The sequence below is a fragment of the Heterocephalus glaber genome, unplaced genomic scaffold (genome assembly GCF_053883595.1).
Source record: "Heterocephalus glaber isolate CG9 unplaced genomic scaffold, H.glaber_assembly_v1.0 deba00001460, whole genome shotgun sequence".
In the NCBI taxonomy this organism is placed as follows: Eukaryota; Metazoa; Chordata; class Mammalia; order Rodentia; family Bathyergidae; genus Heterocephalus; species Heterocephalus glaber.
Window position 1 is genome coordinate 10,294,210 of NW_028258307.1, and position 27,913 is coordinate 10,322,122.

General features: G+C 40.9%; 1 protein-coding gene across 1 annotated transcript; it reads right to left on the bottom strand.

Moving 5' to 3' along the window:
• Positions 1 to 265: 265 nt before the first annotated feature.
• On the bottom strand, positions 266 to 27,913 carry Lpl (lipoprotein lipase). Its single transcript, XM_004848254.4, has 10 exons — positions 27,460 to 27,913; positions 20,091 to 20,251; positions 12,885 to 13,064; positions 11,410 to 11,521; positions 10,849 to 11,082; positions 9,365 to 9,607; positions 7,029 to 7,149; positions 5,317 to 5,499; positions 3,799 to 3,903; positions 266 to 1,783 (listed from the first exon to the last, which is right to left on the bottom strand). Coding segments are annotated over exons 1-10 (1,428 nt in total). The 5' UTR covers positions 27,548 to 27,913; the 3' UTR covers positions 266 to 1,782.

A 27,913-nucleotide genomic window follows, 5' to 3' on the forward strand; every position in this document is an offset into this window, starting at 1 on the left:
CACACATCTATAAATGCAGATGACTGTTACAAACTTTCCAATATGTACAGGCTCCCTTACACATCCACACAAATATTTACAGCTAATAAATAAAATATAAAGCCCAAGCATCATTGATACATATTGCTATATATATATAGCAAAGTCTATAAAAGCTAGAGTTTCCAGTGGCATGCACTGATTTGCCACATCTTTCAAGTTTATGCACCTTTGATCAAAACCCAAATCCAGAAAATCAATTAATTAGCAATAAAGGGGATGCCAATGACAAATCATACATCATTTTATTGTTGAGAGAATTCATTCCAAGCCTGATGGAGTTAATCACAGCATTTGGGCTACATTGTATAGGTATAATTATCTTTCTCCAATAAAGGGCTGATGCTCTGGCTCATCTGGAATTATTTCTACTCCAATATGACTCAATACATCCCTTGACTGGTCAGGTTCCAAATCATGCTGAATGACAAGTATACATGTGGGGGTTCATATGTGAGTATGTGTTCAGACACCCCACACTTTCACAGATTGGATTCCCAGCAATAACCTCTGAGACGTATGACTTTATCATTTTGCATTAACATATAGAAAAGCATTCTGAACATATGAGACCTAGCTTACAAATAATTGTTCACTCACTCTTGATTAGTTGTTAAAAACAATGATAACAGCCCTGCTGGCACTTCGTGTGGCTACGGCAGTCAAGGATTCTCTTCCTCACACACAATGGTTTATAAGCATTGCTTATTCATAGATCCCAGGAACATTTCTTTTTTCACTTAATAAAAGTGGTTCTTGTCTAAAATTTGTACTTTGCATGAAGCAATATTTGAACTTGAACACATACAAGCCAGAAATAAAGAGCTATGACTGAGCCATGATCACAGTAAACCTGAAACTAAATAGTAAGTATCAGATAGTAAATGATTCTAAACAGATATAGACAATTTGAAAAATCTGAAAATACAAGTATGATTATTTTTCTTTTTCCATAGTCCAAATTATGCATCAGCTGAGGATTTACAGGTTCATTTTCAACATCTATCCAGAGAACACTGTTAAAATATAATATTAATACAAAGAAAACAGAGGATAGAGAGATTAGGAAATAAAATCACATGTAACTTTGTCATGATGCACGTCAGGGGGCCAAAGCTCGGTACTTCATCAGCCCCATTCATTCTCCCTCTCTCCTTGTCACATGATTTGGTTAACTCCTGGGCCACATCCCAGTGGCAAGAGAATCATTCTAAAAGATCAGATATTTTCACTGCTAAATAAATGGATCTGAAATGATCATGCTACAGAAAATTATTTTCTATATTCTGACTTGAGGAAAACTTTGAGAAGGCTTCAGTCCCCAAAACCCAGAATTTAATTAAAATAATGGTTTTTAATTAAAAATACTATTTTAATTAAAATAGTGGTTCTAACGAATTTTCGACCATAGCCAAACCAGCCACACGAAGAAGCCATATTTTACTATGGGCACAAACAATTTTTTTCCTCAAGGGACAAAGCGCAGTGCTTTTTATGTCTATCATCTTTTAATGTTGGAGGATGTGCAATTTGGCCACTAGAGTCCTCGAATTGAATTAGCCAGTTTTTAGTATTTGAGATTGTCTCTTAATTTAACTAAGAAGGGTATAGCTTGGATTAATACTTAGGGAAATCAACTTTTAAACACCCAAAGCATTGGACATCTTTCATAAAATTCACTTTGTTCGCTTCATTCTTCACAGAGTTCATATGCTAGTCTTCTTTCTGCATACTTGCCCAGTGTCTGAAAAAAAAAAAAAACAGAAGGCAATTTATTATCTGCTTAGTGTTTTACAATACCTTCCCCTCTCCACCATTTTAATGATACTAAAAAGTGTCCAACTGGAAACTCAGAGTCAAAGTTATATGAACAAACCTGGGGAGATACTGATAATGAATCAGAGGAAGTGACAGGCCCCTAAGAAAAACAGACACTAACATCTGTGCAGCCTAGCCCTAAGAAAGGTACCATTTTCAGAGGACAGAGCCAAGTGATTTCAAAAGTTAGTGGCATTTCCTACTTCCAAAATTTACCTAATGAAAAGCCCGTTTCATTCTTTTCTTGTGATATGAGACTTTTGAGGAGTTAGCACAAGATGCTAGAAAAAGGGTCTTTTGTTTAACAGATTTCTGGTCACAGTGGAAAGAAACCTTAGAAGATTATTAATCTGATTCATAATTACCTCCTAGTTAAGATACATTTTTAATAAGGCTGCCTAAATACTGTTTCAGTAATCCTGTAATTAGACAAAGATGCATCATGATACTTTTTCTGTTGGAGTCTGGCAATTTATATGAATAGTATCACCAGAGGTGAGTTACAAAGAGCTGGAGTTATTTCCTGATTTGGGTGGCTTTGTTTTTACATTCATATATGGATTTAAAATTGCAAATAGTTTCGGAAGAAGGTGTATATGTGTGTTATTTGTGTGTAATTTAAATGCTTTCTATAAATTTTCATAGGAGAGTCTCCTAAGAACTGAAGCAAATGTGAAATTATCTCATGTCTCTGATGAGGGAAAACAAAGTAATGAACCCCTTAGAAGAAAAATGTCCATTTACATAAGAATTGAATTATTCTTCCTGGCTCAATGCCAGTAATCTCTTCCATCTCAAGTCATTCAGATGACTTCACCTTGTCATTCAAAGTGTCTATATCATAATTCCCTTTTTATAAAAGATGAAAAGTATGTAAATATTATATACGTATAAAGTATGAGTCAGTCAAAGTGTTAGTTGGAGTTGCCCACTAGCCATAGGATTATAGCAATTTTATTTTCTTTTTGTCTATTTCTCTTAATCTACTCATAGGGAGCATATATAAATTATGTTATGAAGTAGAAATTTAAATAGGGATATTCTACATTGGGTCTTTAATATACATTTTCTGTAAAGGGAATTCTTACTGTGCTTTTGTCTATAAAGCTAAGTAGGAAAAGTTAAAGCAAAAGTGTTTGCTTTTTCTGTTTCCAGATGACACTGTGGCCAGTCTTTGCCATTGTCACTGGCTTGTATGACACTATCTAATATTTCTCCTCTTTGTACATGCAACCCATTAGCACTTGGCACCTGTGCAAATGACATGTCCCAAGAACTCAGGAGGGGATGGGGACGGTCACATGCTTGGTCTCCACTTAGAACTGACGTTCTGGAAAGATTCTGCTGACAGCTGCCCTGGGGATTAGCCTTAAAGGTCAGATAGAAACAAGCCAGCAGTTGTTCTGAGATAGAAAGAAGAAGAGTCCCCCACTCTCTCATCCTGCTAGCTCCCCATCTTTGGGGGTCTGGTGGTGGGTTCTTGGGCCTGTCCCTTTGATTCTGTGTCCTGGAGTATGCTAGTGCTTGGAGAATCAGATTGTGTGGCTTAAGCTGATGCAATGAGATATTTTTGTCCCTGGAAACATCCTGGGAAGTTGCCATAGCTGTGGTTGCAAGTACCTACCCTGTGGTACATGATCTGCAGATGCATGTGCAATGGTAAAAGAGGTACAGAAGTGGAAAAAGAAAAAAGGGAGATTTGCTTTGAGAAGTAAAATAGACCCCAAATTGTTCACTAGGAATGAAGGCCAAGACAAAGAAAAGAGAGAGGTATTGCAAAAAAGCAAATGGGCCCATCTGCTATCCAAGCAGATGGGCTAAGAGAAGTGGCCTGGAGGCTCTGACCACAAGGCTCAGCTCAGGCCGCTGGCTACAGGTGAAGAGCGGAGCATGAGGCTGCCTCCTGCAGAGGCTCAGAGACCTCTGGTCCAAAATGCTTACCAGCCAGACTTCTTAATCAGAGACTTGTCGTGGCATTTCACGAACACCGCAGAGCCCTTTCCCTTCTGCAGTTTCGACACTTTCTCCCGGGAACAGAACATCACCCTGTGGGAGAAAAAGAGATGTGAACATACCATGTAGAACAATAAGAACAGCTGTTCTGAAATGTGCTGACCTGTTGGAGCTAAACAGGCCCTCCATAATCATCCTGGCAAATGGTGTTGGTATTTCCAACAATTAACTCTGGCCACATCTCAGTTAGAGGGTTATCAGAGAGCCTACTTCAGTTCAGCAAATGAGCAAGCTAACCAATCTAGGGAGGCAGGCAGACAGCTTGAAACAGCCTTAAAATCACCACTCTCTGACCAAGAGATGACACAAGAGCAACTTCACCTCCTCTCAGTGTCCACATTAGTGAGGTAGGGACTCAGCCTTTTCAACTGGCCCTGCTGGAGGTTGAAGGTTCTACGCAGCTTTTCCATCAACCGCATTCTTTTAGTATAAAAGCAAATGATGAAAGAGAAATAATTTCTCAATTCCAATTTAAGAGTTATTTTTATTAATGGTAATCACCTACTATAGTGTGCAAAATCTCTGCACATTTAGGATATAAGTTTGAAATCCTAGAAGGCTCTCTGTACCATTCATTTCATAGATACATGTGGGACAGAGCTGAGGAGACAGGATGAGATTTTCTGAGTCCAATCTTCTCGAAGAGGCTGGTTTCAAGACTTTAAGTCTCGAAGTTAAATTTCTGAGATTTGTCCCATAAACCTTCTGTGCTTGCAAGAAATAGTGCTAAATGAATGCTGAGATTTTAAACTTCCAATCCCAGATCTCCCTCCAAATAACTGTGACCAATTCAGGGATTATATTTTCTTTCTTGAAATGCACAGATCCTAAAGTTTCAGCATCTCTAATCTAAAACTCTGAAATCCAAAAAGTTCCCAGATCGAAAATTCCTTAAGCACTAATATGGGACTACAGTTGGAAAATGCCATACCTGACTGCATATGGGAGGGCCACAGTCCAAATGCAGGTGCACTGGAAATATTGTGTAAAACTGCCAAGGCTATGTGTGTAAGGTGTATGTGAAACATAGATGAATTTCATGTTTAGACTTGGGTCACATCCTTAAGATATCTCATTATATCTACGCAAATACTCCAATATAGGCAACAAGCCAAAATCTGAAACACTTCCGGTCCCATGAATAAGGGAACCCAACCTGCATGACTTCCCCAGTATGATAACAAAAGAATAATCCTGGGCTGGGAATTTAGCTCAGTGGTGCTGCCGCCTGTCTTACAAGTGCAAGGTCCTGAGTTTGATCCCGGTCCCAAAAATCAATCAATCAATCAATCAATAATCCTAAAACACAGTAGGTATAATGATCCAGGATATGCAGTACACATGAGATGTGCTGAAGTTTCATCTGAATGTGAAACCTCCTAAAATACCATCCCTGAGCAAACACATTAGCATCTCAAGTGAGTGGGCCAAAAGCAGTAGACTCACTTCTTTTGCGTCTCTCCTGCTTTGACTCTGATCCTCTCGATGGTGAAGCCAGGTCTGCTCCACCAATTTGACCAGGCAAAGTAGGAGTCACTCTTCCACTTGAGCTTCAGCATTAGGAGCTCTCCAATGTCCACCTCCGTGTAGATCAGGAAGGAGTACGTCTTATTTGTGGACACTTCGGGTCTGAATAACAATTCCACAACTTTGGTTAATTCTGGAAATCAACTTCTCTTGCCTTTTTTGTTCCCCCAGAATGTAAATAGCTTTATTGTTTGGGAGATAGTTTTAAAATGCAAAAAATGTACAACAAAATACTCGAGATGAACTTCAAAGGCATTTAGTATATTGTAAAAGTGCCTCTATCACTTTAATGTCCTTCAGAATTTATCCTAACATGAACTATGTAATACACTTCTTAAGAGAAAAAATCCACTAGCTCATCATTAAGAGACACTTTCATTTACATGCATTCCTCTGCAATTTGTACTGATATGTGAACATATCTCTACTTAACTACTAGCAAAGCATACATAGAGGGCCGGGGATTTAGCTCAGCAGCACCGTGCCTGCCTTGTAAGTGCAAGATCCTGAGTTCAATCCCCGGTACCAAAAAAAAAAAAAAGCATACATACAATTCTCTATTTTTCTTCATTTTTTCTTTTCCTTTTTGCCATGCTTTATCTAGTTTTCTGTAGTTATAATTTTTAAAGACTACATTGGTTTTATTGACTTGATAAACCACAATTCATTTAACCATTGTCTTAATATTAGATGTTAATATTAGATGTCTTAATATTAGATGTTAGTTTCTAATTTATGCTATTATATTTTTTAAAAATTGCTATTGTGTGTGTGTGTTACTGAAGATTGAACCTAGGGCCCTCACTCTGAGCTACATCCTTCTCCCATTTTATTTTGAGACAAGATTTTTTCTACCTGTAAATGTCCCATGCTGGGCTTAAACGTGCAGTCAAACCTGCTGAGCCTTCCAGCATGTCTGTGTTATCTATTTCTTTAGGATAAATATTTTTTAAAAAGATTATTCCATTCCTCGTAATTATTTATTACATCTATGGAGAGTTACTGCCTTTCTCTCTTCCTTACTTTGAGGTTCTAACAATGAATGACCATCCTAGTGTGGTAAAGTGTACTGCCTCACCACCTTATCAACATTGGGTATTTTAGAGGATTTGTTCATTTAACAACTATCAAAGTATCTCAGAAAATTGTCTTAAGTTTGTATATCTTCGATCCATTTTAGGAGTAATATTTTGTCATGAGAATTTTACTACTTATATCTTCTGTACTTATTATATTAACATCTTGTCAGTCTTGTTACTATTTATATCTTCTATATTCATTATATTAACATATATTAATGCAATGGCTTCCTGTTACTGGTATTTAAAAGTCAAACCTCTTGATGAAATTTAATTGCTTCATTTATTTCATTTGTATAAAAGAAATATGCAGTTATAAACTGACAAAGAGAAAATACGAATGGTATATGAAAATGAATTGATCAGTTGTAAAAATGTTTCTCTGAAAGATAAAATACAGCAAAGACCTCAGCTTTGAAATTCCAATTTCTTAAACTAGAGACTTGTTTTCTAGGTGTCCAAGTCCACTTCTGTTTCTCAGACTCAGGGTCATGGCAGAAAGTAGGACCATGGCCAACCCACAGGCCATGGGTACACCCCAGGGCTACTCACAGGGTGAAGGCGATGTTCTCACTCTCGGCCACCGTGCCATACAGAGAGATCTCGAAGGCCTGGTTGGTCTGCGTGTTACTTTCAGTCCCAGAAAAGTGAATCTTTACTTGGTAATGGAAGACTAGAGGGGAGGAAATTGGAATACAGGCTGATTAGTCTTCATGGAAACAGTCCCCAAACAATCAGGCACTTCAGACTGAAAGAACATATCTCATTAGCACCCAAACAGGAAATGCAGGTCTTGAATGTTACTCTCTTTCAGAAAAAATGTGGCTGTAGTAGATGGGAAACCCAGGTGTATCTGAACTGCCAGGCAGTCCCAGACTGCAGTAGTAGGGAAGGCAAATCAAAAACCCCCAACCCCAGTGATGTGTTCTCTGTGACTTCCACCTGCCTTGGCCATCTTGTCCCTTAGTGTCTGTACCAAGCCTATTTGACATTTCCTACTGCATCACCTTGAGGCCATGCTCATGCTGCTTCTCATTTCATGGTTATGTCCACACTCCCTTCCCTGACAGTTCCTACAGGTCAGAGGATTGCATCCCCTTTATTCCCCCATCTCTAGCACAGGAAGACACGCATGGCTCGTGACCAAGCTCATTTCACTGACCCAGCTAGCGAGGCCCTGAGGATTGTCTTGAAAGCCAGTTTCCAAAGAGCTCTGGTTTAGGGAGAGCCTGTGGTATGAGGAACTTAAACCTGTACATCTCCTCTCTGCTTCCCTCCATTTCTACTCCAAACCCTGAGCAAAAGGCACTGGGGAGAAGCTTCAAGGATAGGAAGGCAACAGCCTAAACACAGCTACTGTGATGGGGAAAATTATTATGATGCAATTTTTGGGTCAATTTTGGTCATTTTTTTCTTATTTGTGCTTATTAAATGCACTTTCTTTTAGGCTGGGACACATATTTCTTTGCAGGAAAGATTTATAATAGTGCATACTATATTCTAATGCTATTTTGAAATTTATTCTAATGAAAAAAATTTCAATACAATTTGTCTTGGGAGCTTTTGATGACAATCGCTATTTTGTTTGGCTACCATTTCTTTTTGTAATAAAAATAACTACCCAGGTACTAAGCAAAAACCAGAAAAACAAAACTAAACGTCCTGAGTTACTAAAAGGTAAAGCGAAATCAAGTTTAGGATTAAACAGAGTTCTTGCTGGCAGCACACAGACCACAGCAGGAGAGACTCGGGGTGCCCAGGTTCCCCAGGGGACTCTGACAGTCCTGAGCAGAGATGTGAGATGCGGGGCGAGGGAGCCTCCTCCGTGCATCGCACACACACCCTCGTTCTGAAGAGACAGTGAAACTGAAGATTTCCTCATTGCCTAAAGGACAGATGCTCCAATTTCTATGCCACCAAATGCACTCTATTCCGCAGAGTCCAACAAACTGACTTGCAAGCAGGCACAGGTGGCAGATATATTTTATTCCAGGAAACTGTTCTTTAATATCTGCCCTTCCCTCAGGCTCCACAGAAGCCAGCCTTTCTGAAATGATTTATTTCATTATTCCCTCTCCAGTTTCTCCTCCATTCCTTCAGGTCTTGTTCTAAGGAAGAGGTTAAGCTTGAAATTCAAGTGAAACAAGTTTATGGCAAAATGGACATATCTTTGTGGTTTTGGTATAGTCTTGCCTCCCAGGTACAGTTAAATTTTTTAATACAGATGGTTTTTTGCCTTCCTGTAAAGTGAACTTCAGAAGTAGCAAACTTTTAGGGCTGGGGGTTTAGCTCAGTGGTTTCGCTGCCTGCTGCGCAAGCACAAGGACCTGAGTTCGATCCCCGGTACCAAAAAAAAAAAAGAAGTAGCAAACTTTCTGAAAAGGACCCAAGAGTCAATATTCTAGGCTCTATGGACAGTATTGTCTTAGTCTCAACTACTCAGCTTCCACTCTGGTGGGATGAAGGAAGCCTTAGATAGCATGGAAGTGAATGTGCGTGGCCATGTTCTATGAAACTTTATTTATAAAAGCAGGTGGTAAGCTGGATTTGGCCCAGGGGCCATGGTTTGCTGACTTCAAGGTGATGTTCCAAATTAGCTGTGAGCCCAGTACAGACAGGCTGGCTCATGTAATGTTTAAAATTACAGAGGAGGGTAGCAAGTCCCAGAAGCAAATCCCAGACTGGGCACTGGAGCCTGACTGGCAATGAGAATAAGGAGCATCAACAAAACAGACCAATGCAACTCCCTCTATCAACAAAAACCAAGTGAGGACTCAGGGTTTAGTGACTGCCCTTCATCAACTCTCTTCCAGTAGATAGAATCAGCGCATATAATGCAGCAGGCAAGATGAAAACATGACTCACTGGCTGTCCTTTCTCCAGCCTACCTTTGTAGGGCATCTGGGAACGAGTCTTCAGATACATCTTGCTGCTTCTTTTGGCTCTGACCTTGTTGATCTCATAGCCCACGTTGTTGCACCGGTTCTTTCTGCAACTCAGGCAGAGACCTTTGTCAAAGGCTTCCTTGGAGTTGCACCTGTAGGCCTTACTTGGGTTCTCTTCATTCAACAGGGAGTCGATGAAGAGATGAATGGAGCGCTCATGGGAGCACTTCACTAGTTGGTCCACATCTAGGGCAAAAGAGTCACAAAGGGAATTTCAGTTCTGCAGCAGTCACAGTAGATGCATCATTTTGCATGTCTAAACTAGGGCAGATGTGGCATTAGAATAATGACCCCAGCATCTGCTTTTATGCATCTAAGATTATAGATCTTATTTTATTTATTTATTTATTTTTGGTACCGGGGATCGAACTCAGGTCCTTGCGCTTGCACAGCAGGCGGCGAAACCACTGAGCTAAATCCCTGACCCTATAGACCTTATTTTATTTTATTTCCCCCTGTTGGCAGCTGCTCACCTACCTCCAAGTTTGTCAAAGCTCCAAGTTGGCAGGGAACTTTTGACTTTTCTTCTATGAGTATGTTTATGAGCTATCAGGGTAGAAGGTACTTCCCCACAGTTTATCATGTTCCCCTCTTTTATATTGAAAATAACTAATAGTTGTAGGTGTTTCTAGAAACCTACTACTAGAAACCACATTGCAAAGGGTGTAATTGTTAAGTAGATAGTGCTTTATCATACATATTATGAATAATTGAGGGTTATGCCCCACTGATGTATTTTTTACATCAAATGAATTCTAGAAATAATCAGCAATGTCCTAAGAATGGATTTATTGCCATAAACTTTTATAACACTTAAAAACAGAGCTCTAAGTTCTATAATATGCCCAAAACTACTGTGCATACCAACCACAGGTAGGTTGTGGTGTCCATAAGACCTGCAAAGAGCCCTTAAAAATCATAAATTTGCCACAAGCTAACATGATTATTGAAGCAAATATTAAGCTAACATTAAATTAATTAACTAATTAACATCTGCTACATTTTCAGAAAAATTCAAATTCACTCTGTTAGGTTTCCAAATATATCTAAATTATGAAAATGCATAGCCAGATAACACTGTACAAGCTATGACAGAGACCAGCATAGTTTTCCAGTACTGAATGTAGTTTACAATACAACAAACAGAAGGTAAGTTGGCTGGCTGGCAAGTAATTATGCTGAATATAGTAGAATGCTTCAGAAACATGCTTTGTACAAATGTGTATAATTATAGTCCTTTTTTCCCCTTAGTGCTAAGGATGGAAACCAGGGCCTTCTGCATGCTAGGCAAGTGTTCTAGCACTGAGCTACATTCCCATCCCCAGATGCGAATCTTAAAACTACATCCTTTTCGGGTAGCAGTTGGGATACTAGGTCAGTAAGGATTAAGAACAAAACCACATTTAATTGACTTCTAAACCACTTACCTCCAAGGCCCCTCTCTGCAATCACACGGATAGCTTCCCCGATGTTGCATCCGGGTTGAAAAGTGCCTCCATTGGGATAAATGTCAACATGCCCCACTGGTTTCTGGATTCCAATGCTTCGTCCTGGTGACCCCCTGGTGAATGTGTGTAAGACATCTACAAAATCTGCATCATCAGGAGAAAGGCGACTGGGAGCTTCTGCATACTCAAAGTTGGGGCCGGCTGGATCCAGGCCTTAATGGGGAAAAAATATACATAGAATTTACTTTCTGATGTGAGAGGTGACAAATTATGTGAACCCCACTACCACAGCATAGAACATAGGTAGGAGGGGAACACTTGTCAGAGAACAAGCGGGCCTTCTGCACTTCATTCTGCTCTTCTGTGCTACAGCCAATACTTGGTGAACGCAGGGGAGCATGAAGCCGTATCTTACTCCATGAGATAATCATGCCAGGCAAATGCCCAGAAGAACACCACACACATTACTCCGATTCTGTTTCAGAACATTGGCCACCCAGACTCCTGGGATAAGATGAATGAAAGTGCTCTCTCTCTCACCTGTAATTCTGTTGACCTTCTTATTGGTCCGACTTCCAGCAATGCCAGCAGCGTGGGCTCCGAGACTGTATCCCAAGAGATGGACATTGTCCACAGGGTAATTAAATTCATCCTTTGGAAGGAAAAAGAAAAGTTTTTATAGTGTGTTCTCAAAGATATCAAAACTAAAAGTAATAAAATGAATATAAACACTGTTTTCCAAACTATGGGTACTATAATAAATTAATTTTACAAACTTCAATTTTATATTACAGATAAGAAAAACATACTCTCTAGTGTTGAGAGTTTTCTCTTTATCTATTTTTAAATTTCTTTTTTTTTTTTGGTACCGGAGATCGAACTCGAGACCTTGCGCTTGTGAGGCAGGCACCGGAACCACTGAGCTAAATCCCCAGCCCTCTTTATCTAACAACAGATTTAAACTTTTCATACATCTGAAATTATGCACACATATAAAATGTATGCAATAGATCAATATGCATTCGTGCATATACAGTGTATGTGTGCACATATATATTAACTTGAACCTATTGTCCCCCACTCTAAATACACTGCAACACTTCTTGAAAGTTAACCAAGTAATGACTTATAATCAGAAAATTTGACAGTGAGAAGAGATCAGGGACACACATAGTCCAGGCCCTTCGTTTAACAGGCAAGGAGCTTAGGCCTAAGGATGTGATCTAATTTTTCCCAAGATCACTAACCCGATTAGGAAGAAAAGAATTTTTGTCTTTTGATAGTTTGTCCAATACTCATGGCTTATTATTTTTAGCCCTAATGATCTCACTTAAATAATTTGCCCCTGTCAAAACAGTAGCTTCCTTTCAACCCCAAGTAACTTTTCAAAGGTAATTTTCAGAGCATGATCCACAAAAGCTGGCCAGCCTCTGAAGGTGGGTAAACCCCACAGCTGAGTCAGATCTCTGAGCCTTGAGCCAACTCGTAGCCTACATGCCTTCCCAGCCATTATCCTCCCAGCTCAGTTCCATCACTCCCCTTAAACCGCAAGGCTGGACAATCTATCTCTAAACAAAAACATGGATCCTTAATCCAACTAAGAAGTAACCATTGTTGACATTTCAATCAGAGATTGGCATTCTAACAGGAGGCAAAGGCAAGATACAATTTCCATGTGCCAGCCAACTGGTGGGGAAGGACTTGGCTGAGCATGCCATCTTCCCTGTGTCCTGAAAAAACAAGCTCTTGTTTGCTCTGCCCACTTAGTTTGTGATCTCAGCAGATCTATTCACTGAAAATATCAGACCAAGCAAGGCAGAACTATTTATTGCCATGGTAGTCTTCTCATTATTATCATAATGCTGCTTTTGGCCAAAAAATAATCTCCATGCTCATCCTGAAGATTTGGATTGCCCTAGAAAATATCTAAGGGAAAAGGGAAAAAGACTAGTCATTTTCCATCCCCAGCCAAGAACTCTATTTGGGATCTGTAAGGCTCCTTCTCCAGGTCTTACCTCCATCCAGTTGATAAACCTGGCTACATCTTCTCCCACCAGCTTGGTGTAGCCTGCAGACACTGGATAGTGCTGCTGGGCCCTCAACAGCCAGTCCACCACGATGACATTGGAGTCTGGTTCCCTCTTGTACAGGGCAGCCACAAGTTTCGGCACCCAACTCTCATACATTCCTGTCACCTAAAGAGATTGATACACCATTTCTTAGAAGAGCCACCTACAACTTGTTACAGATACAACCTCTCAATACACCTACATGAAATGACAAAAGTGAACTTTCAGGAAAGCTCACTGGCTCCGAAGGAAAAGTCAAACCCCAAAGCACGTTCAGCTTGTGCCTTCACAGAAATCTATGAGTGTGCTAAGGGGGGTGCATTGAGCTCAGGGACTGAAAACTGGGGTTTATTACACTTTCCATTTTAATCGTGGTTTTTTTTTTTGGTTTTTTTTTTATAAATTCAGTAAAGTTGCAATAATTCATACTATTAGAAGGAAAGATCAGCCTGAATAAATCAAAATTTTAGAGTAGAATTACAGGCTATTTTTAAAGAAATTCAGTTTAATTGCTTTCAGTTAGGCTAGTGTTTCCCAACAACTGTTTTGGGAGGTAGAAACATTTTTTATAAAGAATCATTTTTTTTCTTATGAAGAGTAGCCACAGTAATGGTTACTCGATTATGTACTAAAATGGACAAAGAAGAGTCTAAAATTCACGTTTAAGATGGTTTTCAATAGGAGACCCGTAAAACCCAGGTCATACTTAGCGTAAGCCCAATAGGAAAATAGGAGTCTGGATTCACAAACTAAGGAACTTCACTTGGAACCTTGGTCTCACATGGTGGGTTCTTTCATTTTGGTCCTTTTTTTTGCTCATCAATTAACTAGACTCAAATTGCCAAAACATTCGCTCCAGCTTCACTCTTGACATTAAATGCACTGCACCATCTTCTACCACTTTGCTGTGCCTTGTGTTGGAGATATCAGGAGGTGCTGAGTCCAGTCCCATGGCTTCCATTCATTATTTTTGTAAACTACCTTCACCTTCCCAGGCCACCAATAGACAAAGGGGTTGGTCTCAGATGATCTCCAAGTTCCCCTCCACCTCATAAATTTCTGTCTGTGACTGCACTGGTTCCCAACCTACCAGCAGTGAAAATGCCAGCTCTACAGCTATTTTAAACATGGAGAGAAAACAAAGACGAAAAAGTGTAAAGGTGGTGTTAGCCCACTAAGAGGTTATTTAAGCCTTCTTTGCACAGTCTCAGGGAGACTGCTTCAGGCCCAAGTGGAGAGTGGGTCTCTGCAGGAACCAGTTGGACACCCAGTGAGGGCAAAACCCTGAGAAAATCCTCCTGCTCCATCCCCTTTAGCCCTTTCCTGGCTGGGGTGCTGGCTGCCCTTTGCAGCTACCTTTCAGATCCAGGGGGATGAGGTCATTTGTGCAGAATGCAGTCTCAACTGTGACTTGTTTCAGCCACCTGGAGGGCCTCTGGCTTCACAGAGAACCCTGTACTTGTAGCAAGTACCTCCAAGCAAGCGGCGAAGCTCCAGTTCAGCTGTGTCTGAGCTGAGTTCTGGGATTCACCATATGCAAGCACAGCATTCTTGGCATGTCCTCACTTCACTGTCTGTGCCCTTGAGTGGCCCAATTGCTTATCTCAGATAAGGCAGGAAAGTCCTGTTCGCTCCAGGCCTCGCTGCTAAACGTTTTTACATTATCAATGTTTCCAAGTTAGGCAGTAGGTAAAAGGGCAAGTAATCTGATTTACTCCTACTGGAGGTGATACTTACATTAATTAGTTAGCAACTAATCTAACCACTTCTCTCTTTCTTTGATTCAAGATAAAATCCAGATAAAAGTAACCCCAAACAAAGGACATGAAAACTCTCCACAACTTAGAAAAAGCTTTATTTTCTAGTGTTTCTTCTGAGGTTAATCAGATCAGTACCACCTTTAGAAATTGTTGATGGTACAGTCAGACATGCCACTGACCCAAAGCCCTCCCAGCCCCCTGTACCAAGCAGGCCAACAGCGCCCACAGGCAAGTTTGTGAGATAAGCCAAGATCAGCTGTCTGGCTCTGTTATCATCACAAACCAAACAGCTCTGGGTGATAAGGAAACTCCTTCTCCTGGCCAGCAGCCTGGAGTCTGAGCCCAGCCAGAGCCCAGCCACTCTGAACATCAGGACATACGATGTGAAGAATGTAAGTGGCCTGAGTGGGGCCCCAGGATCAATGACAGGAACTGGAACTGTGTGTGGATGCTGGGCTCCTCGTGTCATCTTAGTGTGAGAAGAAATCATTTTTCAAATATCTGTAAGAACAGAATGCTCTCAGGGATAAGAAGGAGATGTCTGGCCCCCTGGCACCATCCCACGCTCCTAGGGCAGAGAAGCTGAGCTGGTCCCAGCACCTGGAAGGAAGCTCCCCTGCTGCCATCCCATGCTCCTAGGGCAGAGAAGGTGAGCCGAGCAGGCTCCAGAAGCACCCCCACCCAACCCCATGGAAATGAGAAGACACGTAAACAAGCCTCAAAAACAGACTTCTGGATCACCTACAGCAACCCCAAAGGGAAACCAGATGGAACAATCTGATACTCAACCACCTGGACTCTCTGAACTGGCAATAAAAGAGGATCTGGGAAAAATGAAATCAGAAATAATTACTCAGATAACAGCAAAGATTTTGCTCATGGTGCAAGACATGACTAATAAATCTAGAGAGAAATAAATAAATAATAAATAAATAAATAAATAAATAAATAAATCTAGAGAGGACACAGATAAAAAAATAGAGGATCTGAGGAACATGATGGAATCCCAACATAGGAAACAAATGGAATCCATAAAACAGATGCAAACAGATTTCCAAGAGATTAAAAACTCCATCGAAAATCTGCACAGCAGAATGAACCAATGTGAGTATAGAATTTCACATATAGAAAATAAGATTGCAATTAGTGAGGAGGAAAAGAATTGCTTTAAAATTGTAAGGGAACACGAGAAATCAATCCAGCAGCTGCTAGATGATGCAATGAAGAATAACATAAGACTGATTGGAGTCAATAAAGAAAGAAGAGAGAGTGCAGATGACATAAAAAAAGCTGTTCACAGAAGTGATGGCAGAAAACTTCCCAAGGAGGGGAAAAGAACTTGACATACAGATAAGTGAGGCATATAGGACTCCAGCTAGCCTTGATCAAAAAAATCTACACATAGGCATATAATAGTTAGGATTCCAGAAATCCAACAGAAGAACAAAATTCTACAAGCAGTGAGGGAAAAGAAACAAATCACATACAAAGGAAAGCCCATCAGAATCACAGCAGACTTCTCAATGCAAACCCTCAAGGCAAGAAAAGCTTGGAGTGATGTATTTCAAGCTCTAAAGGAAAATAGCCTCCAACCCAGACTGATGTACCCTGCAAAACTATCTTTCAAAATCGATGGAGAAATAAGATACTTTCATGATAAAGAGCACCTCAGGAACTTCATGAATACCAAACTGGCACTCCAAAAAATTTTAGACAATACCCTAGGCAAAGACAATGAGGACCACAACCCCAGCAAACCCAGCAGAATGAATCCATTGGGTGTGACAAATTAAACGCAAAGGGGGAGAATCCAACAAAAAGAAAAAGTCATGACAAGGCTTTTGAAACTTTTAACTTCATCTCCCTAATGAGTGTATAATTCAATATTATTATTGTACTTATTAGTATTTTTCTGATTCTAGAATTGCACACCATTCCTTGTGCTATACTGGTTATTTATCATCTTCTTATGTCGACTTTTTAATTGGGTTGTCTATTAATGAGCTGTAAGAGTTCTTTATATATTCTAGTCATAGGTTATATGCATTGTAAATACTGTCTGTTTAAGGACTACTTTTCATTTTAATGATGTCATTTAAAGTTCTAAATATTGATGGAATCTCATTTATCAATTTTTTTCTTTTATACATCATGTTTTTTGTATCCTTAGTAGTTCTTGCCTACCCTGAATTCATAAATATTTTCCCTTATAATTTCTTCTTAAAGTTTTATACTTTTAGGCTTTCATATTTAGGTTCATAGATCCCTTCAAGTTATTTTCATGTATGGAAAAAAAGGGTTGAGGTTAATTTTTTATATACGGATACCAGGTGTTCTAGTGCCATTTGCTGAAAACACTATCTCTTCCTTGGCTCTTGAATTGAGTTTATAGTCCATAAAATGCTAATGTGAAATAATCTTTCAAAACTCAGTGGACCATATATGTGTGGTTCTATTTCTAGATTCTCTGTTTTATTCCAATGATCTATATGTCTTTCCTTACACCAACACCGCCTTTATTACTGTAGCTTTAGAAGAAGTCTTAAAATTAGGTACTAAACATCTTCCAACACTGCTTTTTGTCTTTTGTTTTTAACTTTTCTAGGTCCTTTGTACTCCTACATAACTTTTAAATTTCAATATCCAATTCTTCATTTATAGCAAGTATACACAGACCTGAGTTTTTATATATACCTTGTGTTTTCTAATCCTGCTAAATTCAAATACACTCCTAGAGATTTCTTACTATTTTCTCTGTAGATGATCATTTCATCTACATATAAAAATTTTACTTCCGCCTTGCCAGTCCTATCTTTTTTTTTTTTTTTTTTTTTTGGTACCAGGGATCAAACTCCGGTCCTTGAGCTTGTGCAGCAGGTGGCGAAACCACTGAGCTAAATCCCCAGCCCTGCCAATCCTTTTTGGTTGGGCCTAGGTTTCAACGTTTAATGGACAGATAAAGAGTAAACATATCTGCCCTTGTTCCCCACCTTAAGGAGAAAGCATTCTATCTTCTCCATTCATAGAAGGCACTCTCACTGGAAGTATGGAGTACATGTCTTTAATCTGTTGAGAAGGTTCTGTTCTACTTCTAGTCTCCTGATAGCTTTTACCATGAACAGCTGTGGAATTTAGTCCAATACTTTTTCTCCAACTAGTGACAGGATCATATGGCTTTTTCCTTTCCTCTGTTAAAATGATGACTTTTGGGGGTAGATCCTCCAATGCTGAACCAACACTGCCAGCCCTATAACAAAACCACTTTCTACATCCTGCCAGATCTGACTTCTAATAGTTTGTTTTGTTAAACAAATTTCTATCTATATTCATACTTTTTTCTTCTATTATCTTTATCCAGGTTTAGGATTAGCCCAATGTTGAGTTCCTAAAATGAGGGGAGAAGTGTTCCTTCTTTTTTCTTCTTTAATTGTTTGATATAATTTATCAGTTAAAATGTATACGAGCCTGCTGTTGTCATATAGGTAAGTTTTCAAGCTAGGAATATACTTTCTTTAATAGGTTCTATTCAAATCTTATATTTCCTCCAGAGTTAGTTTCATTAATTTGTCTTCCAAGGTACTTCTTAGAAGTTGTCAAATTCATGTCAAAAAAGATTTTGGTAATATGCTTTCTATATCTTTTTAAATTCTTTAAAATCTGTAGTAATGTCTCCTAGATCTTGATATTGTAATTTAAAAAATGTATAATTGATATTGTGTAATAGGAAGAAAAGGTCTATAAGAGCAGGGGAAGTGGGAGGGGTAGGGGAAAGGAAAGAAGGGAAAAGAAAAAATATGAGAAAAGGAAAAAAATGGAACCATAGTCTTTTCAAATAGGGAAGAGTGGAGGGGGTGAAGGGAGGGCAGGGGAATGAGGAAAAAAATAAGAACCAAGATACTCATGTAATGGTACAAGATCCCAATGATGAATGTAACTGTATTTTATACCTAAAATGTACCAGTAAACTTAATGGGAAAAAAAAAGAAGGAGATGTCTGGGAATATTCAGTTTATTCCTACTGCAGAAATGTTTCTATTAAGCTGACACTTTTTAAAAAAATGTTAAATACCATATTGCATATACAGCCAGAATGCTTCTAAAAACACCAGACTCCTTTGTTCTATTTAAACCTCTTAAAATATGAAAAGATTAATGTTAGGAATTCAAAATTTTATCATGAGATATGTAATTTATTATACTAACTCCAGGAAAGTGTTGTATTCTATCAAAATAAACATCTGTGTAAATTCTATTGACAGCTGCCTTTATCTCCATAAAAATTATAGCAATTCTTCTATAATGTCAATAACAAAGACACTTTAGGTTTGTAGGAAAACAAATCAGGAATATATATATATATATATATATATATATATAAGCTAATTCTCATTAGAATTTAGTATCTACTACAATATTCACAAGCTTTGACATAATATATCATTAACAATCTGTTTTATAGATCCTTTTCTTTTTTTACTTCTTTTTGGTCATACTAAGGATTGAACCTAGGCCCTTGTGCATATGCAGCAAGTGTTCTACCCCTGATCTACATCCCCAGTCCTTTATTAAAATTTAATTTTGACATAAGATCTCACTACATTGCCCAGGTTGACCTTAAACTTATGATCCTTCTACCTCAGCCTCCTGAGTAGCTGGGATTACATGCATGTACTACCACACCTGGCTATAAATCCTTGTTAATAAACAATACAATCTGCTCCCTAGGGATTAAAAAAATTTAAAAGCCAACTAAAGTATTTAAGCAAGAACTGTATCGTGTAAAGTGACATTTGGCATATTTAGAGAGGAGTACTTTATAAATATTCCAAACAAGGAGATTTAACTGCAATTTGCACTTTCCAAACCTGGCGTGACTGTTCCCTGGCCAACCCTCTTCCTTCTTTAGACAAGCTCCCTAAAGTTTAAACTGGAGACCACTGGACCTGTGGGGAACTAAGGGAAGTCTGTCCAAGCTCTTTTGGTGAAGAGGTCCATGCTCCTTCCTCTGCTCCGGCCTCTGCTTACTCCCACGGGTGACCTTCTTCAGGAAAAGACTTTCGGCTCTGTGTGAGGTGCAGTGGGGTCACACCACCTTACACTCACTTCCCACAGCCATGCCCTATGTTTTGCCCTGCAGCTGAGCAGGGTCTCCTTTCTACCTCACAGGAAGGCTGCTGTGTTGAAATAACTGTAGGCATTGTCCCAAAGAGGTATTCATGAACCCGTAATACTAGATTCCACCCTGGCTTCCACCAAATTGTCTTTATTCAGATGTCAAGCAAAGCCGTCAGAGAGCAGACAGAAATGTGGGGTGCTGTCCCACCACTGGGTCCCCAACAGTTAGGGCCTGGTGGGCCCCAATCCGTGCTTTCCTGCAGAGCAGCTGTCTTACCGTCCAGCCATGGATCACCACGAACGTTTTGCTGCTGTGGTTGAAGTGGCAGTTAGCCACAGATTCTGTCACTCCAGGAATGAGGTGGCAAGTGTCCTCAGCTGTGTCCTCGGGGGTCCTTAGGGCAAATTTACTTTCAATGTCCATAAAATCTCTTCCTCCTAGTGGAAAAGGAAAAATTGGATTGGTGGTTAACTGGAGGATTGTTTTTATTTACTGGAATGGTATATTTTAGGTTCACAAGTAACTACTCCCGATGCTATGTTTGTTTCTACTGTGTTTTTGTTGCTGTTGTTGTTGTTCTTTGTATGTTTTTAATGAATGTAGGTTGCAAAAGAAGGACAGATGCTCCCATTGTGGCAAGGTGGGTGGAGATGACTTTGATAGTGAAGCAGCCCTGATCCATCTGTTGTCTTCCAGCCTCTTCAGCAAGCTACCACTGAGGGTGGGTATGTGTGTGTCTGCAATTTCATGCAAGTAAACTGCTGTTTGGGGGTACCTTAGTTAAGTCAATCTTTTCAGAAGACATGAACTTGGGGCCGGGGATTTAGCTCAGTTGTTTCGCTGCCTGCTGCGCAAGCGCAAGGACCCGAGTTCCATCCTCAGTACCAAAAAAAAAAAAAAAAAAAGAAGAAGAAGAAGACATGAACTTAAGTGAGTTGGTCAAGGTGGGAAAGACAGGGAAGACCAGAATCCAGGTCTCACAATTCCAGTCTAAACCTCATTCTTTCAGGTAATATTCGCTCATTGCTCTTATACTGTATAGTTCCCCTTATTTTGCCTTCTATGTCACTTCCTTTAAATCTGATTACATAATGTGTTTTCCCACAATATTATAACATTAGGCTTGTTCAATGGAATATCATTTCATTTTCACTAGAAAAAATTTTAAATATTAGCCAAAAGAAAATTGGGAACATGAGGAAGATTTTATATGAAATTGTTTCCACCCCATAGAAATATGCACTGGTATCATTAGTGGATTGTTCAGAAACCTGTGCAGTAGATAAGCCCTAGCTAATTCTTTCCCCAGCTATTTCTTGTCCTGTTTATGTCACTAGAATCTTCCCCACAAAGCCAAAGCTTAAAAGCTGCAGCAAAGCTGGTTGTAGAAAGAACCACCTTTGGTTCTTAACAGCTAATGCCAGACTGGATAAGGACAAACACAGAACTTAGCTTTTGAAACTATGGACAAGAACTCTAAATGTTGATAAATCTTCATGGGAAGTTGTACATGGTACATAGTATATCACACCGGGCACTTGCAGTAAATGACATTGCAAATGCAATTAGACTCTTCACAAAGCCAAGCACAGTCAGAGGGAAACTGTATGACAGGAAATTATCTATTACTTGTCAAGTTTAAAAAGTGAAAAAAATCCTACTTTTTTATTATTAAAAGGTAATAACTTATAGATTTGCCATTCAAAACTTTTAGGAGGTGGATAAATAAGGTTACCAGGAACAATTCTAATTTCCTCATCTAAATGTATTCCTTTTTCACAACCCAAAATTTGAAATCTGTAATTTCAGAATGACATTGCAAAACTTAGGCCATGAAGAAGGGGTAAGACATTTGAATCAAGCTCATGTAATTAGCTGGCCTGGCCAATGCTTTCCTTTTTTCAATAAATAGTTCCCCAAATTCCTTACACAATATAATAATATGTGCCTCAGTTCATGAATGCTTCTGTTCGTGAATGGGAGTGTTGGCAAAAATTTGCTTCTGTTTGCAAACTCTATATCGAGTAAAGGACAAGACTGCAGCCATCTTTCTCAGAATCACTGGAATGAATTAAGTTCATGAGCTGAGGTAACACTTTATTGTGATTGCTTGCCAAGTGATTCATTGTATGCAACAAGTTGGTCTCACACATACACACACACACACACACGCACACACACACACATACATGCAAGCACCCCTAAACTACCTAAAATGTAGGAGATATTTTTTCATGATTATATTGATTAGAAAGAAGTGAGTTTTGTTACAGTTGCTAAACCCTCTAAGATCTTTTATTCAAATAAGAATCTGTGTGAAATTACTGATTCTTCAAACTCTTTTCATTTCCACACAGTACAACTGTCAAATCCCTCCATCCACCAGTAGTACCCTCTGCCTCTCGTTTTAAGACACAGACCTCTTCTTCCTTTCTAACTAGAAAGTGTTGGCTTGATTAGTTAGGGAAAAAGAACATTGCATATTTTTAGTCTAAGTTTGCTTTCAGAGCCCAAAGAAGTTCTTTTATTTTTAGAAAGTGTCTTAGAAAATGTAAAACTAATCTCACTTGTTCCCACATCTCTCCACCTCAAATAACTCGTACCTCCTCCCTACCAGTCTTATTTTAACATGATTGATTATCAGGCTTTTAAAAGTAGAGATCTATTGTTACACTGTCATCTAAGACAATTGCTTTGTACAGTTCCAGAGATGCCATTCACTTTGGTCTACCTTCCCTGGAATTGTGCAACTTGGTGACCCTGGTATTGATGGTGGTTTTGAAATGACCAAGAAAGTTCTCTGAAATCACTAAGGCTGGCTTTGTGTATTCCCATGAAAAAGAAAACAGAAAAAGTCTGTTCACTCTGCAGATCTTCTATCAGATTATATGTATGGCTCACTGACAGCTTCCATTTCCTACAACATTACTGTTGGTTCTGTTGCTTGCGGAGAAAAATAGAAGAAAATTCATACATTCTCCAGCAAATCTGTATTTGGAGACCTTTAAAGGAAAGGATTTTTCATTTCCAGTTAGAGAGGAAAATAATGTGACACTGTACTATCTGATGGTTTCACTGCTATGTCAGATATGAAGTCATAAATCTTATTACATTCTATCTGGTGTCCTAATATGAGATTTTATATCGCCTGTGTTTGCAACCCTTCAAGGATATTGCAGAACCCTGAAGATTAATGTACTTCTCCAAATCTCTGTCATTCCTCACCCACTGATTTAGGCCCGTAGAGACAGGTGGGAAGAGGGACCCACCTGTGGGTCAGTCCATGTGCTTGGCTGTCTCAGTGCATGCTAGGATTGCTACTGGGGTGGTGCATGAGCTGACCCAATGAAGCTGCTACTAAGGAAACTGTTGTTTCCCACACATGGCACTGATATTAGTGACTCCACACTTACCCAACTGCATTGTCTGTTACCAGATACTTTAGAGATTAAGGCCATGATAGAATAGAGGAAAAGAAAAGGAAGGAAGGAGAAAGAGAGGAAAGGAGAGAAGAAAGGGAGGGAGGAAGTGGGGAAGGGAGGGAGCCTGAGGTATAACCATTTATAAAGGCCTCCATCCTGAATTTGACTTAGCACGTCCATGTCATTTGCCAACAGAGCCCCTCAGACATGTTCTTATGCAGCACTAGGGGGAGATTCTGGGGTACCACAAAAACTAAAAGTTAATGCATTTGGGGCTATGTAATCTTTATTCCTAAGTTTCTAAACAGCTAAAAATCTGAGTGTGTAAACAAAGGGATCTTGTGAACTGGTTAACGGAATATTTTCCTTGGGTGTCATCATGTAGATATATCTAAATTCAGATTTTCTACATCGAAATACGAACTTCTTGTATTGATAATCAGAAATTAACTTTTTGAGAGAGATGGCAAATAGAAATATCTGGTTGCTTCAAATGAACACAATGAAAGTCAATTATTACCTTGCTAACAATTGTTTTTATTGGAGAGAAGTCTGAATAAAGTGTGGGGCTCTATTCTTTGAATTAAAATGTAAGTACTAACTCCTGCTTTTTTCCCACCATTGTTAACTTTGCAAACCAATTTTTTTCAAAAAGTAAATTACTGGTTTCACAAAAGCTATATCATGGATGGAGGGGCATTGAGAAACACTAGATTCAGAGTCATTTACCTGTCCTCACTACTATCCCTCCAGAAGTGTGACCTTTCATGTTATTTTCAAGCTTCTGTAGACTTATGTATCATGCTTAAATTAATCTGAACCAGAACAGTATTGCATAGAAATAGACTTCATCATCTGAGAGAAACACACATATGAACTAAACAAAAACAAATATGGGGGCTGGATTAGACCAAGTGTAGCCATGCCAGATGGGTCATCTTTTTTATATTCCACTGCCAGTTAGCAAGGGGGATATTTCCTGTTATTCATTCAAAAGTAAAAATCACTAAACTACCCAGCATACAATTTGATCATTGTGAGAGAACAGATTGGGAAGAGCAAAAGGAATATGTTGACACAGTTGAATGAGCTAATTTCCAGTAGAACATTAAATATATATTAAACTTTATATATGACTCTCTTGGGTGATCATATATATGGCATGGTCACCCATTTCGGTCTTTCTTCCTAGCAGATATTTATTTCCCCTAGAAAAATGAGCACTCAAAGGCTATCACTCCATAAAAAAGCCCCCCATTTTCAAAATCGCCTCAAGATAGCAATATGAGGTCATATATTCCAGCGAAGAAACAGCCCACAGTGAATTTCAAACCCAGCTTCTTGAGTAAACTGGAGCTCTAATATATTACTGCTTCCAAAACTAACAAAGCCTTCAACTTTTGCCATGAGAGAATCTGACAAGAACCACTTGTCAAAAAGATGTACTACCAAGGGCCAGGGATTCAGCTCAGTGAGTTTGATTTCTGGTACCAAAAAGAAAAACAGGTACTACTGAGTTTAAAAAGTGTCATTGATAAAAAACATTTAGTTCACTGTGGTGATAAGCTATGTTTAGCGAACTGAATGGCTCCAAAACTTTACATTGATATTTGCTGTCCTTGCTATGGAAGTTGAAAGATATATTGTGAGTAAATTCAAATGGTATCTACCCAGATATGAAAAATAATGATACTCAAGTCTTGAATACTTTCCTTACACTTTGGGACCCAAACTCATCCCCAACCATCATTCTGATGACCAACACATCTTCACATTTAACCAACGCAACCTTGTGAGTCATAATGTGGGGATATATGATGGTACAAAAAAAAGTGGCACATTTCAAGACACTTTTTAAAAACAATGTGACCCAGTAGAAGCACTAAATTGTATAGTCCAATTTCTCCTCCATAATACAGCAAGAATGTAGGGCTGAGCTAAACATACACTGTTTCAAAGAAGGTGGAAAACATTCCCCATTGCAACTCATTCCCTTTACCGGACTCCCACCTTTCAGTACCACTGTTAATCAGTCACTCCCTTGCTGAGCTCTACTCCAGCGACACTTGCTGTTTATCTCTCATCAGCCGTTGTGCTTAACTCAGACATTAGCCTGGAAATTCATTATGGCCTGTGAAATAGACTTGCAGGGACTGAGCAGGAGCCCCATAGACTCCCCTCCTATCTCTTTAGGTTTCCTGATTGGGGCCAGGAACCCTGTAGTGGTCCGATCCAAGAATAAAGAACCTGACAGCAAAGCCTCTAGTCTGCACACTGTTCCTAGAAAGAAATCAAGTATGATTAAGGAAACTCAGAGCCCGAGGGAGGAGCCGATCACTCCCCAAGCTCCACCCTTCTCACCTTGGCACCGGTGCACTGCAAAATGAATTCCTCTCCTCTTCGGGAGAAAGGGCTGGAAAGTTGCTCAGATGGGAAAGGCATAACATAAAGAGTGGGTGGAGCAAAAAGGGTCGGAGTGAGAGGGAATTATATCAAGTCTACTTAGAAATAATCATCCCTAAGACATTTTACAGCTGGGAAAATCACAAGTTGGTTAAGATCCAGTTTAATTAAGTAGTCACTGACGTGCCCATTTTAAATCAAAGAATGAGAGAGGCCCCAGCGAGTTTTCAGTCCTGTCAACTCCTGATTTTAGAGTTGAGGAAGCTAAACTCTGAGAAGTAACACCTACTAACCCAAAAAAGTTAAGATCCGTGAACTTTTAAAAGAACTCAGCACAAACTTAAAATGTGGTAACACATTTTCTGTGTATGTTTTCCAATGCCGAAAATTGGGCTGGTCAATTTCCTGCTTCTGCCTATCAGATTGTTCTAGAAGTCGCCTTGGACCGTGCCACATTGTACTGGGGTCCGGCTTCCGGGGCACGAATTAGTAGTTTGTTTTACCAGTTCTGGGTATGGATATAGCGCTACCGGAGGTGTAGAATTCCCAGCGTCCCCAACACGATCTGATTTTTCTAAAAAACAGTATTTGTCTTTGTATCCAATTCTGCTTTGATGGAATCTCTTCCTTTCTCATCTACCTGAAATTGTTCACAACTTAATGCAGAAATTTAAAAAAGCTTTCAGGCGCAGTCACCGTCAGACTGGACTCAGATTTGAACCCCTGCGGTCGTCCGCCTGGGAGCACATCCCAGGGACCCCACCCTGGTGCCAATTCCCCACCCGCAAGAAGAGGAAATGCCGTCCTTTTCACGACTGGCTCCAGGTGCATTTTAACTTGCTCCCGTGTGTCAGCTGAACCAAGGTTCAAGGACCTAGGCTCGCGACTGTGAGCGGGTCTCCTGCTGGGCTTCCCGCTCCGCCACAATAAAGAAAGTCCCCTGCGGCCCCGGAGGTTTTCGCCCGGGCCAGGCGAGCGAGCAGCGCCCGGGTGCGGGCCGAGGTGACGCCTGTGACTTCTCCGTGGCGCCGCAAATCCCACGCGCTCGCAGCCACCCCGCGGGGCCGCGCGTCCCTAGCGAACCTCCGCACTAGGACTGGAAGGACGGCGGTGCGGAGCCGGCACCCCCAGGTCATCGGCCTGGGCGGCTGGTCGCTGCGCACGCTTTCCAAGGACACGCTCTCCGCTAGCGGCATTCAAGCGTGGCGTCAGGAGGCTGCCTTGGGCTCGAACTCGGGCTGCGTCCCTGGGTCTCAGCGCCACGTCCCCCCCCGCCAGCACCCTAACTCTCACTCCCGCCCCCAGGCCAGAGCGCGGGGTTCCAGACAGCGACACCGCCAGTACAACTAAGGATCGGACAACGCCCCCCCGCCCGTGGGGGACTTCCCCAGGCGCTCCCGCTGCCTGCCCAGACTTCCAGCGGCGGGGGCCCTGCGCCGGTCACCTCGGCCCGCACGCCCTTCATTCCAGCCCTGACCCCCACGGAGAGGTTACTGCCGGTCGCCGCCACCGCGCTCTCCTCCCGCCTTCCGCGGCCCGCGCACCACAGCCCCGAGCCTCCCGGTGGCCGCGCCCCGGAGAGGGGACAGCGCGGGAACCCGGGGGAGAGAAAAGGCGGGAAAGGGAGCGCCGTCCGCCGTCCGCCGCCCCCCGGCTCCGACTGGATCCCACTCTGGTGACCCCTCTTAGGACCAGTGCCGGGCTGGGAGTCTCCACGTAGATGCACATCCCAGAAGCCCCTTCCAACTTCTTCCCAGCCCCAGCTGAGGTGGAAGCTGGCCGGGTCTCCAGGTGGAGGGGAGTTTGAGAGCAAAACCTACCGTTGGCGGCGGCTACCCCTCCCCGGGAGGCGGTCAGACTCTGGAGCCACGAGCCCAGGAGCACCAGGAGCAGAGCCTTGCTGTCCATCTCGGCGCAGCTCTCGGGCCGGAGCTGCGCGGGCGGCGGGTGCTTGGGCTGAGCGGGAGGCGGAGAGGGTTGGAGCCGCGGCCGGGCTCGGGGAAAGTGGCCCTTTAAAGGGGAGGGCAGGACAGCTAGAAGGGGCAGATTTCCTCCGAGGGAGGAGGAAGCAGAGGAGGAGGAGGAGGAATTGAGTCTGACACCGTTTTCACTCCGGGGCTGCTTAAGTGACTGGAAATATGCAAATAAACCTCATCCGCTATTGGCTATAAACTCATAAATTGGGGGGAGGGCCCTAAATTCACGTCCAAATATTTGAGCAAACTGCAATGAAGATCAACCCTGCCAGCGAAAAGAGGGGGAAAGGGCAGAGAG